We start from the raw sequence: 13068 nt of genomic DNA on the forward strand, positions 1-13068 counted from the left end.
ATCTTGACACCCTTTGCGAATCGATGATGAAGCGAATGCACGGGGCACCATCCCCCGTGTCCCTTAGATTGATCTGTGCAGCCACACCAGCACGCAACGCCGTTGAATGTAACTTGAATGTTTGACACGCTTTGAGACAATTTGTCCCATCTGGGTCAAAGCAATTGGAAAGGCGAGTGGCAAAAAAAAAAAATGCAGGATTTGTCAGTAGTTTGGAGCTCGCTTGGAAGATGAGGATTTAGTGATGTACGGAGTATTAACTATCATATTGTCATTATCGTCTATGGTGCGGCGGCAATGAGTGCAATCAGTCGCGATTAAGTAGTATTCCGCCATCCCCAGATAGAAAAAAAAAAAAGGTCGATGCTCGGATTTACTTCAGGTACAAGACCGTATTGTCCGAGATTGACAGTTGATCACCGATCACCCAAGCCCGTCTTCGTTTTCCGAACCGGTGTCGATCGATCGATCAACTGGCAAGTGTCAAAAAGGGACAGAAAGTAGCTAAGCCTGGAGGCGTTTTCTTAGTTCCTTGGCAATGATGTCAGAGCTGCAATTGATCACTGAATCGATGTTGCAATCGATAAAACATTTTTTTTTTCATTCATGCCCCATAAAAACTACTCCAGACAGGGTCAACTGTTTTAGATGAATGATTAAAATCAACCCCAATAAGTTTTAAACATACATTTTTATCACGAGAATGCAATTACAGTACAATCATCAACTCGGGCCGTTTCACCCCGTCCTCCTCCAAAGGAGGATAGTACGGGACCATCGCATCCGCGCTCTGCACATACGCGTTGTTGTACAGGCGCCAGTATGGCGTCCGCACTTTGCGCGCCGGATGGAATAATCCCGCCCAAATGTAGTTCATCACAATCCCAGTGCCCACCGCCATGCGGATCGCATCGATGGCCTCGATGATCCGGTCAATCACGTGCGGGCTGGTTTCAAAGATGTTCGGGTAGACCAGGTTAAGCAGATGGATCATCGCGTCCTCGCAGCCGAGGCCAACCACTCCCAGCGCAATATGTTTCACCACGCTGGCCGCCGTCTGCCGATGCACTTGGTCGCGGTCGATGAGTGCATCCTCCAGCAGCGGCGTCACCGCGTAGACATAGTCCTTGGCCATCTCGCCAATGTACTCGAACATGAACGACATCGCCTTGAGCACACCGTTCTGCACGTTGAGCTCAGGAACTCGATACTCGTTCATCAACGCCGGCAGCACCGTAAACGGAGCACACGTCTCCGCCACAATGCCAATAGCAACCGCCGTACACACGCGCGACTGCCGCTCCTGCACCCGCAGATTGTTCAGCAACGTGGCCAGCACGTCCTGCGGTCCAATCGCCTTGGCAATGAAACCGAATGTGTTGTTGGCGGCTCGTCGAATGCCCTTCTTGTGCGCCTTCAGCATGTCCAGCAGCTCGAAGCAAATACGCATCCATTCGCGGGCATTGACCGACTCCGGGCCGCGGTCCGCAATCCGACCGACCAGGTCGATCGTGTTCTCCTGCACCTTCTCGTGCCGATTGCGCAGGATAGGAGTTAACCGTGGCAGCAGATCGCGGATCGGCGGCTGCATCTGATGAATACCAACAACAGTGACAATCGACCGCAGCGCTCCAAGGATCGAGCCCAGCACCTCGGGGTACTCCTCACCCAGGTATTCGTAGAGGACGACGCTAAGCTTGCCCATCAGAGCATCTTCTCCGCACTGTTTCATAACCATGGCGATCCGGGACACCAGGTCTGCCGCTTGCTGGCGAACAGTGGCAGACTTGTTGTTGAGCCGCCACAGAATCGTGCTGACAATCTGAGGGAGATACGGCTTGCATCGCGTGCCCAGAGCATTGACCACCGTGCCAAAGCCGTTCAGGATGACGACATCCTCGATGCTCTGCTCTTGGAACGCGTACAGCACGCCATCAATCAATCGTTCTTCCAAGCGCTCCGAAATGTCTGCCGCTCCCAGCGACGCGACCAGCTTCTCGACAGTCTCCACCGTCATCTTCCGGTACGCCTCGCTTTCATCCTTGAGGTTGTTGACGATGCGTTCCAGAATCTCGCTGACACCGACCTTTTGGCCCAGGTCGACGGTCGTTTCGACGACCTGGCGATAATTCCGCCTGTCAAGCGCCATCCTTCGAACCCAGAAACTTCGGAAGAAATCTTGGAGAACGTTCTCCTTCAAATACTGAGCAGTGACACCGTCCGTCTGGGCACATTGAGAGATGACCTTCAAAACCACCTTCTTCATTTCCTCGTCAGGCGAGGAGAATTCACGGAGTAAAATTTCCATGATCTGGCTGGTATAGTAATTGGCGTACTCCTCATCCATCAGCGGAATAATGTAGCCCACAGCCTTGAGGAATGCGGCAAGACCTTTGCCGCGCTGCTTCCGGGCACCCGTCCACAAGGGATTAAGGATCTCATCGAAGCTCTCGATACCGTACGGATTAGCAGCTTCGGCCAACGCGGCGATGGCCAGAGCAGTGACCGTTCGGACCTTTGCTTGCTCGTCGTGCAGATTATCAGCAATGCAGTCTACCAGGCCCTTCAGGTGAGGCAAGATGGCGCAACCCATCAGAATGGGAATCTGCTGAACGATCTTGACACCCGTGTGACGGGCTTGCCAGGATTTCTTGCTCCGGCAGACTGCACGCAAAAACGGTAGTAGCGCAGGAATGCCCAGAGCAGAGGCGACGACGGCAAATGCTCGGGCCGTAGTGTTTCGTACGTACTCATCAGGATGGTCAATATCGGGTCTCATGGTGCTGGTCATGTTTGCGAGACCAGCAGCCTTGGCCAGGTTCGAGATGATTTCCCGGCCCTCGACACGAGCGTAGTAGTCTTGGTCGATAAGCAACGGTTCAATGACCACTAGAATCTTGTGAGTATACGGCCGGACGAGGTCATCAAGTTTATAGAGAATGCGGTCAATGACCTTGACGAGCAAGTGGCGTTCTTGGTCTTCGAGAGATTTCTCCATGAGAAGAGGGAGGATTTGATTGAAAAGCGGTCCGGCACCAAATTGACGGGCATTGTCAGTGAGCTGTCGAAGAGCAGTCTTTCGCATGGGAGGAGTTCCGTTCTTGACCTTGAGTAGCAGCCGCATAATCTTCCGTTCCTTCAACTCCTCCACAGACAAGGTACTTTCGTCCGCACCGTCAACGAGTTTACCAAAGTAAGCCATATCCTCTGGCTTAAAGAATTGCAAATCACCAACACCCGGAATCTCAGTGGGCAATTGTTTCCCGAGCGTCTTTACGCTCTCTGGCTCCTGCATCATGAAGCCTCCCGTGCTGGGAGCAGGTGTCGCAACCTTTCTCGCCGGGTGGCGGATTGGCTCGTATCCAGGAGGGGGTTCGAGGATCTGGTAGCCCTCCGAAGGCAGCATCGCATCCAGTTCCTCATCCGACAGTGGTGCATTCCGACCGGAAATGTCGGTCCCGAACGAAGGCACCACCGCTGGCGCTGCAGCGGGAGCCGCACCCGGGGTCGCGCCGCCGATCGGCGGTGCTGCTGGAGCTTGATCCCATCGGGAACGACGTTTGGGCGGTTGCTGTTGCTGCTCCGCCGGCGCCTCCGGAGCCGGGGCTTGATCCCAACGCGATCGCTTAACCTTGGTCTTTTCTTCCTCCGCGGGCTGTTGCGTCGAGTCCTCAGACGTCACATCCCATCGTTGCTTTCGCTTACGTCCGGTGGTAGCCGTCTCTGTCGCGCCAGCCGCATCCTGGTTCTCCTTGTCATGGTCGTCCTTGAGCGTTGGCTTATGCTCGATGGCGGCAGCAGTCTCACCGTTACGCTGCTTCTCCGCGATGATCTTGCGCACTCGCTCTTCTTCCTTCTCGATCTCGCGCAAGGCCATCACATCGCGATAGGTATGACCCTGCGACTCGCCGTTTGTGGTCTCTGCAAAGGGATCCGCTCGCGTAGGCGACAGAGTCCGGTTGAATCGGCGCTTCTGGTAATCAGTTTCACGATGGGCAATGGCGGCAGATTTCTCACGATCGAGAATGATGTCCTCCTCTTCGGGACCCCCATCGACGGCCATCTCGTCGATGAGGTCCTTGCTTGGTGTGATTTGATCCACCATTTTGCAAGACCGCGATGGATTGACCAGCTACTGAAGGAATAGGCGATCCAGGAGGATGGCCATCATCGTTCTTCCAAGCTACGACGCGATTTAAAGTCAGGTGACTTGATCACGTGAAGATGGGAATCCTCGCCACCACGTGACAGTGGAGCTTAGTCACATGATATCTAAGTTATCAGACCCCTAAGCCTAACCCTAAATTGAACTCTGCCATGCACTTGCTTGTACTTGCCATTTTCAAGTCTCCAGAGCAGTGCCGCAGGAAGGAACGGCTTCATCAGCTGCATTCCCAATGCTTACTGTTTACTTCAGGCTGACTATATTATAAGATTGTACATCGGAGAGATGCTGAGCGAGCTTGGCTTCGCCGGATTGCAGCAGAATATATTTCTAGCAAAATAGACGAGCATTCGGAAAGAAACCCATGTACTATTGCAACCAAAGAAAACGTTCCCTGTGTCCCTATGAAACAAAATATTATCATGTACCATGGATTACAATGCTGCTGGCTGTTATAGAAAAGTGTTGGCTAACCCGGAATAAATGCACCGCATTCACTGTAGCATGGCTTCACACGTTTCAAAGATCTTTCAAATATAAACATGATTTCTTTGACTCAACTTTCATCACACGCTCCTCGATGATCCCAGAACTTCACGCAAACGAATACGTCCACCGCCATGGCCACCAAGGATCAACAGCGCATGGTCGCCGCATTCGAGCGTGGCCGGAAGAAATTAAATCTTCCTGAACTGTTCCGAGTATACCACAACCACGCTCTGCGCGTGACTCGTGAACACTCTACATCGGATGCCCTGGAACCTGGGTATCGGGCGACACGGGCCAAGTATATCCCCGAGCGAATCGTCGAGTGGCAGGACTTTCCAGTCCTCCACGATGAGCTGTGGCAGGTTATCCGCAAAATGCCGCTGTGGCAGTTGCAGTGCCACCAGTACCCGGATCTTCCCGATTTAGATGACGGCCAGGGGACATCAAAATTATTTCCGTTTGAAGTCAGTGCGCTGCAACTGCATCTAGAAACTGTGATTCAGCCTTTGAACAAACTAATCCGCCAACTCTGCGCGACGGACTTTGTTGCTGCAAAGTATGGCCAGGCAGACCATATTCAGTATGAATCGGACGGGTTGCCAGGGGGTTTGCTTGTCTGGAAGCGGAACGAATGGCACAAGCCGGGTGTTACAGTAGTGGAATTGGACCGGGACACTATGACGCTACCCGTCCTGATAACGGGCTATTCGATGATGCTGAAAGAAGGGAAGATCATAGTCCGATCGCCTCGACGTTTTGCGCAGGCAGCCCATTGGGTAGTGGTTGCTGCCGTCGGCGAAGTGTACACCGACATGATGCAGTTGGGGCTTAGGCATGGCTATGTGTTTATGGCTGATGCCTGCATTTTCCTGCATGTATCGCCGGACGAGCCCGCAATCGTCAAGTCCCATTTGTTTGTGCCTCGACTGGACGTTCCTGACGTGCATGACGATCACAGGGTCGCCGACACCATCGTCCCACAGATGCTCACTTTTGTGCTGAGCTCGCTCAACACTTTCCCACCAAAACAGGAGTGGTTCCGCAGCCAAAAGCATCTCCGTCGCTTCCCTGAAGAGCTCCGATGCGTTGAAATCTCCACCCGCGCCTCCCGGGACACCCCTGAGGCGTTGCGGACGTACATTCGGTATCGAAGCGTTCGAGAGCGGTTAACCAACAGAAGCGTTCTGCCGAAGCCACACCAGCTAGTGGAGGACTATGGCCGAATCCGCGAAGGATACTGCTCCATGAGATGCATGCAATCTCTCTTTCTCGGCGAACACATTGACCCCAACTGCACCAATGCTGTGTCCCATGGAGAACGAGGCCAGAAGCATCCACTCAGCCGCGAAGACCTCCTCGCACGCCTTAAAGAACAGATCGATCACGACCCCGACTGCTCGTTGGAGCAGCTGCACATCCGGGGCTCGAGCGGATACATGCTCAAGGCGATTCTCCGACCCTACCAATACATCGTGATAGTGAAAGCCGTTGAAGAAAGCTGCGTTCGATACCTACTGCATGAGGTGAACGTGTACGACCATCTCCGGCATCTACAGGGGAGCTATGTCCCCGTGTGTCTCGGGTACTTCCGTCCGAAGCAGAGCTATGTATACCACGGGAGCAAGACGGTGGCCATGATGGTGATGAGCTATGCCGGGTTGCGTGTAGATTTCGATCTGTCCGGGATCGCGCTGCCGGACCGTGATTGGGAGCAGGAGGCACGGGCGTGTGTGGACAAACTGAGAGCCGAGGGCGCATTCATTGACCACTTCGCGATGCGGAATTTCCTCTACTGTCCGGACGTTGATCGTGTCCTTGCCATTGATCTGGAGAGGTACATCGTGCAACGCGAGGTGGAGGGTGCTGAGAGGAAGAAGACGTGAGCCACACCAAGGCACTGGTGAGACACAGATAAGGAACAGGAAGAGAGTGCATGATGGATTCGATGACATTGTTATAAGCTTGCCTATTGCATAAGTAATCGCACAGTGTAGTTTGATAGTGCATACATATTCCTTGTCTTGAATTCCGGACAACATGACGTTTCATTACCTTGCATTTATCATATCGAAGTTCGATGACATGTCATTCCCATACCTCAATGCAGCCGCCTCAGTGCTTCGATCATTCCCCGCACGGAATCCAATTCAATATTGCCTCCGACGAGCCCCAGAATCTCCCGCTGCATGTCCTCCCCACAGTCCAAGAAGCGCTCGATCAGCTCGCCATCCACGAAGCGGAACGGCTCCTCTGCCTCGCGCACGGAGTTTCGGTACGCGCGGAATTTGTTGAACGGGATATTTCCGGGAGAGTCGACATAGGCGGCAATCGCCGTTTGGAGGCGCATCAACAGGTCTTGATGTTCGGGGTTGATCAGGGCAAAGAGGTAGATGGATCCCTCGACCTGCATTCAACCTAGATCAGTACCCTGAGGAATACTCAGGAAAAAAATGACTTAACGCACCGTTCCCATGAATGCTTTGGGCGTCACAGCCACAGTGGATGTTTGAGGGATGTTGACCGGCCGGATCCGGTTCACCATTTCTCCCAGTTGCATCTCACTGGTTACCTCTAGACGCCGCCGATCGTCCGCAGTCACTCCGTTTACGTTCCGACGGAGGACAATAAGGTTGCCTTCTGCATCGCTGACCAACCACATATTATCGCCCAGGTCCGTTACCGCCGTCGTCCAGACAGTGGAGAAATGGCGTGCCACCTCGACCAGTTTGTCCCTCTCCTGGTCGCTTTTTTGGAACTCGACAATCGAGATACTCTTCATTAGATCCGCAACAGCGATCGTGTTCCCTGTGACGGATAGGTCGATAGGTGCCGTCGAGGTCCGGTAGGTGGCGATTTTCTTGAGTTGTCCCATGCCGAATCGGGGTGCCTCGATCTCGAAAACTACGACCTGGAGGGCTGTTAGGGGAGGCGAAGATCGGACCTGGAGAAAAATAAAAACTCACCGTCTTGACCAGAGCGGCCACGAGCTTATCGCCCACCATGGCCAATGCTCGGCAGGCGCCCCTGACGGCGTGCTCAGCTACCAGGAACAACCGCGGACCCTCATCGACATCGAAAACAAGGATGCGACCTCGCATCGACTCTTCCCCTTCCTCATCGAGGTATGCAGTCCCAACAATGAACCGATCCTTGTAGTACACCTCGCCGTCTTTGTCCCTGCCGGCGACAACTTCTGTACGAATGACGCATTCGACAAGCTCCTCCGGTCGCAAATTGTATGAATGGAGCTGTCGGAACATGATCTCGTCGGCAAGAACAAATTGGGAGCTGACGACCTCGGCGTTGTCCTTCAGAGTTCGCTTGATTGTACCGATACCAAAGGCCCTATCGCCGGGGGCGTATGCCACTCTACGGACGGTGGCACCCATTGGGAGTGTTTGTAGTTGGGTCGTGCGTTCCTTGTCTACCATGGCTATCTTCAACTCTCGTTTTGTGGCAACAGCAACGGCACCAGGGAACGCCTCGGTATGAAGGTGACAGATGCGGGAGGCGCCTTCGGCGTTCACTGCAGAGTAGATGATGCGCCCCTCTGATCCGTAAATCAAACTTGGATGTTCGCAGGTTGCAAAGACATTGAACAGACCGTCTCCTCGGGGTAGCTTCTTGAATGTAGGCTGCTCTGAGCCTAGAATCAGTCTGTTCGTGTTACTGAAAGTATGGTCTTGCACGTGGTAGGAAAATGTCATGACGCTGCCGTCGGCCATGGAAACAAATAGTGCCGGAGGGCTGTCGGGCAGAACGTCCGCCAGTAGCACGGAACGCGGGAATGCTTCTCCCGGAGTTCCGAGTACTTTACTATGCACTTCCTCCAGACCTGGAATGGACAGCGTAGCCACGCGGGCCGATTGCGGAAAAGCTGCGATGCAGATTTGGGATGATGTAGGGGGAATTGTCACTCCGGAAATCTGGTTGTCGATGCCGAAATCTTTCTGTGAAATGACCTTGAGATCATTGGCATCCAGAACGGTCAAAACCTGACCGCCAGTGACTACGACGAGTGTTGTGTCGTTCGATGCAGCGGATGTGATGGCTAGCTTATCGGCTGGAGCCCAGGAAGCCGTCACCATTCCGCTCTCTCGATCAGCGACACAGGCAGAACTCTCCGTGACGTGAAGAACTAACCCATTCGGGAGGTTGGCCGCCAGAAGAGTGCTCTCCGACAACGTCAAGCCAAGGAACTCTTCCAGCTCCTCAACTTCGCCGTCGGGGCTGAAGCGAAAGACGCGTGTTTCATCAACAAAGGTTACGAGTAATGTATCTGCAAAGTCGTCCTTGGCCGAGACTTGCAACGACCACATATCGGTGATGTGCTCCATTTCCCCCAAGACGCCTAGCTCTTCCATGCCTACACCGCTGCGCACGCTTCGCAGGGTGCCGTCATTGAAGGCGCCAGAGCCAGTAACGATGCGGGCCTGGCCGGACGAGAATTCGTGGGTTACATTCTCACCTTCGCGAGTGCCCAGATCCATGATGGTGAAGTCGAGGATCGGGGCGATGTTAGAAAGTGTTTGTATCACCTCGAACGAACCATCCTTGATCCGAATGACCTGAGAATCACCTTGATGGGATCCGACGAAAGTGATACCAGCGCCGAGGTATACCAGCACGGATGCTCGTGACGTAGTTCCAAGGTAGTCGATTTTCCAGCTCTCGACCTCATTCCGTGAGTCGAGAATGAGCATGAGGAAAAACAGTCGGCCGTAGTCATCGGCCAACAACCATCGCTGGCCATCGACTTGTTCCCAAGCGACGAAGACCGTAGCTTCGTCGAGAGGTTGGGATATCGTTTCATTACTGGCGTGGTCGATGTACTTAATCGACGTCTCCCCGAGAATGAGCAGCCCACCTAGACCTATGTTAGCCACTATATCAAGTCACTCGGACCTCCTGCTAACCTAATGGCGCCGGCACGGGAATCAAATGCGATGCTCCGAGATCTAACTCCTGTGCAAAGACCTCTGTTTCCTCAAAGGATGCCTCCGCGCTGCTGTTTGGCGTCGCGGCATCGTAGCGTAGCTCGCGAACCTTTAGCCTGACCTTGCGTTGATGGTCCTCGTGCAGCAGGGCGAGCCGGGGTGGCGCTTTGCCCTCGACATGCAAGAAAGCTGACGACCTCACCATCAGTTCGTCGATCCGTGCCATCGTAGGCTCGCCCAGTTCGCCGACCTGGGGTGGTGTATCAGCAGTCTCGTTGGCGCCCGCTGTTGGCGGTTTCTGTTTCTTCTTCTGCGGCTGGATGATCGGAATCACTGTCACGATGCCTTCGTAGAGCTCCAGCGTCAGGAACTTGCCGCTCGGATCAATTAGACATCGCTCTCCTGTGTGCGATTCGCGTGATGACTTGTCGGCTAAGTCGACGTAACTCCGCTCCGTCCGGACCTGATTCTGGACTGGATCCCACGATAACGTGAAGTATTTGTTCTGATCGGTTCCGACGAAAAGGTGATCTGTCGGCGAGTTCGCGGGCGTCGGCAAACGGGCAAGCATCGTCACCCTGGCGTAGAGGGCGCGGGACGCTGTGAGCGCCAATCCATCTGGAGTGAGGGAGTAGAATTCCAGCCGGTTTGCCTTGCTGTGTATGTGTCGAGCACATTCATGTCAGCCAACACCATTCAGGATCGCCGTCTTCAACGCGATAATTACTCACGCTACCACGAGGCAGTCTTCCTCCGGCCGGAGAAATTGTAGCTTCAACGCATGTCGGACGCTGCTGGCGCGGTGGATTGGAACGACGTACGCCATTGCGGGAAATGTCGTTTAAAACCTCGGACCTCAAATTAGTCGTGGCAGATCCTTTTTCGAAATTGGCCAGTTAGTGCTGCATCATTGCTGTGCAGCGTGAGGGACCGGGCAGGCAAGAGTCAGCTCTCAGTTGGAGGTCGATCAACGAGTTCCTATCAATGGCGCCGGAGTTAAGGCGGGACAGGGAGAGGCAGAAAAACAATGACGTCCGACGAATTTTCCATGCCGCTTCAACTCGCCGGTTAATGTTGACACCATGTATACTATGCTCGTTTTGATGAATTTGATGAATTTGCATGAATTCTTTTGAAATTTTCTCTATTTCTTCGTATCTACATGGGTATAGAGTCACGATCAGCGGGTGCCGTCTCAAGTTTAACAGACATCTGGCTGCGAGATGCGATCGAGAAAAGGTATCCATGGGATGCGACAGAGCTTAATGATCTTGATTGAGAACGGACCATGCCGTTGCTAAGCACCTAATGTCATGATCTACTCCCACAGCAGGAGAGACATCGACGTGCATCGAAAAGATCAAACCATCATGGTTGGGATTCCTGGGTTATCGGGAAATATCCTGCAAATACTTGTAAACTACCGAAAAGTCCTTCCCACTGTAGGTATCTTCGACGGTGTCATACAGACCTCGCGCGGTGGCAGCCAGTTCTAGCGGAGCTCCAACTTCACGGCCGGCGGCAATGGCCAGTTTGAGATCCTTTCGCATCAATCCAATGCTGAAACCGCCCTCGTAGTCGCGGTTGGCGGGCGCAGTCGGCACTACGCCAGGAACGGGATTGTTGACCTCGCTGGGCCAGCAGCGACCGGTGGACGTATTGATGATGCGCGCCAGCACTTTGGGATCCAGTCCCCACTTGGCGCCCAAGTTCATGGCCTCTGCCACGGCGATGTTGTTGATGGCCAGGATGTAGTTGTTGGCCAGTTTGGCACTCACTCCAGTGCCTTGCTCGCCGACATGTGTTGCCTCCTTGCCCATGCACTTGAGCACCGCCTTTATCCGGTCAATGTGCTCCTCAGTCTTGGATGAGGCGCCGAACATGAACGACAAAGTCCCGGCCTGCGCACCAACCACGCCTCCAGACATGGGCGCGTCGACGAAACGCCCTTGGTTCGGCGATTGGACTGCATTGGCGATCTCTCTGGACGACGCGGGGTCGATGGTTGACGTGTCTATGAATAACCGTTCTCGTTCCAGAGGCGGCAGCGGACCCGGCTTCAAGATATTGTGAAAAACTTGCTTGACATGCAGCGGTTCTGGGAGGCTGGTAATTATCGTTTCCTGGCCAGTGCACGGTTAGCTTGACAAATGACACAACATGTACTGAGAGAGAATCGGCCATCCTTACCGATTTCTCGGCGACGGTCCTTGCACTGTCAGTCGTCTCGACGGAGCCAGCACCAAAGCCGGCCGCCTTGACCTCATCAAGGAACTTCTGCATCGAACTCTGGTTGATGTCGTGCACGATAAGAGTATCCGACGGCGACATCTTTGCTCGCAGATTCTGGGCCATCGGCAATCCTGGATGGAAACACTTGGCATCAGGACATCATTCTGGAGGTTCAGGATCACAATGGCTCTACAAAGGCAAAACTCACCCATTCGACCGAGGCCAATGAACCCCCAGGTAGCATTCCGGGCCTCTGTTGTCGAGAACGACCTGCGTGCAGCGACTTGGGCCTGGACGGAGACGAGTCTCCGCACTGGGAGACGAACTGTAGCAGCAGGCATTGTGGCAATTTGATCACAGTAACGTTCAAGGAGGGTACCTGTGCATTCAAAAGCAGCACAGTAAGCTCGAAGAAGCGAAGGAGCAGACGCGCGGAGATCTTACCGAGGCCTCGGAGACATATTGCGGGGGCCCGGAGATGCGACTCCGCCAGGAACCACTCGGGGTCTGGAGAGCCGATGCTTGCCGATGGAAGCCTCAGGCTACTCTCGGCTCAACGGTAAATGAATTTGTGCAAGAATTTAGTTTTCAAAACGAGCAAAATGTAAGATTGCAAACATCTATATGAGAATGATATGACGAACAATGCCAGCGTCGGTGGCAACGGAATGGCGAGGTGCCTTCTGGTTACTTCTGCAGTATCAACTGGCTGAACATCAGAAAGTGCTAGGAACTCTGCACCGTTTGTGCTTATGGGAACAAACAGTACCTATGCGGGCTACCTGCGATTAGGACAGCTGAAGTTGAAAACTGCATTGGATTAATGCGATGCAGACCTGTCTATTTCATCTAATCTATGATGTGCTCCAATATATCCTCTTTAATGAGAGAAAATATAGTGTCATCGAGAGTCGGTGGTTGAGTGCCTTATCGTCGTATCGAGAGTTGACTCTCGCTGTGCACAAGTGTGGTGGAAGCCGGAATAAGTCGGTCTATCTAGTCCTTGATATGAAGGCTGAAATTTAAAATCTCAATTTTTCACAAATTCATGGTGTTGAAATTTAAACTGGCTCATCAGCCCTAACTACCAGCTTGGGCCCTTCCTCACTTGGTGTTGAACTGTTGATGGTCATTCAGGAATCAGAACAGAAGAAATGCTATCATAAATATGCAATATAAAAATACAGTAAGGTCTATTTCCTCTTGACAAGGATATCAACGCCAACACATCCCAAAGATCAAGGG

At 53.2% G+C, this 13068-nt stretch overlaps 4 protein-coding genes across 4 annotated transcripts; 1 reads left to right on the forward strand and 3 right to left on the reverse strand.

Annotated features, from left to right (window-relative positions):
• Positions 1-709: 709 nt before the first annotated feature.
• VTN49DRAFT_4469 (uncharacterized protein) lies at positions 710-4105 on the reverse strand (the record flags this gene model as incomplete). Its single annotated transcript, XM_069412418.1, has 1 exon — positions 710-4105. One exon carries the CDS (start codon positions 4103-4105, stop codon positions 710-712), a length of 3396 nt encoding a protein of 1131 aa, XP_069267664.1.
• A 680-nt stretch (positions 4106-4785) lies between these two features.
• On the forward strand, positions 4786-6537 carry VTN49DRAFT_4470 (uncharacterized protein; the record flags this gene model as incomplete). Its single annotated transcript, XM_069412420.1, has 1 exon — positions 4786-6537. The coding sequence occupies one exon, from the start codon at positions 4786-4788 to the stop codon at positions 6535-6537; it is 1752 nt and encodes a 583-aa protein (XP_069267665.1).
• Positions 6538-6752: 215 nt separating this feature from the next.
• On the reverse strand, positions 6753-10417 carry VTN49DRAFT_4471 (uncharacterized protein; the record flags this gene model as incomplete). The annotated part of the gene is made up of 5 exons (XM_069412421.1): positions 6753-7058; positions 7119-7562; positions 7618-9521; positions 9571-10247; positions 10323-10417. The coding sequence occupies 5 exons, from the start codon at positions 10415-10417 to the stop codon at positions 6753-6755; spliced, it is 3426 nt and encodes a 1141-aa protein (XP_069267666.1).
• A 562-nt stretch (positions 10418-10979) lies between these two features.
• VTN49DRAFT_4472 (uncharacterized protein) lies at positions 10980-12164 on the reverse strand (the record flags this gene model as incomplete). The annotated part of the gene is made up of 3 exons (XM_069412422.1): positions 10980-11714; positions 11782-11954; positions 12032-12164. 3 exons carry the CDS (start codon positions 12162-12164, stop codon positions 10980-10982), a joined length of 1041 nt encoding a protein of 346 aa, XP_069267667.1.
• Between the last annotated feature and the right edge of the window lie 904 nt (positions 12165-13068).

Source organism: Thermomyces lanuginosus (genome assembly GCF_041956635.1).
Source record: "Thermomyces lanuginosus strain ATCC 200065 unplaced genomic scaffold VTN49scaffold_31, whole genome shotgun sequence".
NCBI lineage: Eukaryota > Fungi > Ascomycota > Eurotiomycetes > Eurotiales > Trichocomaceae > Thermomyces > Thermomyces lanuginosus.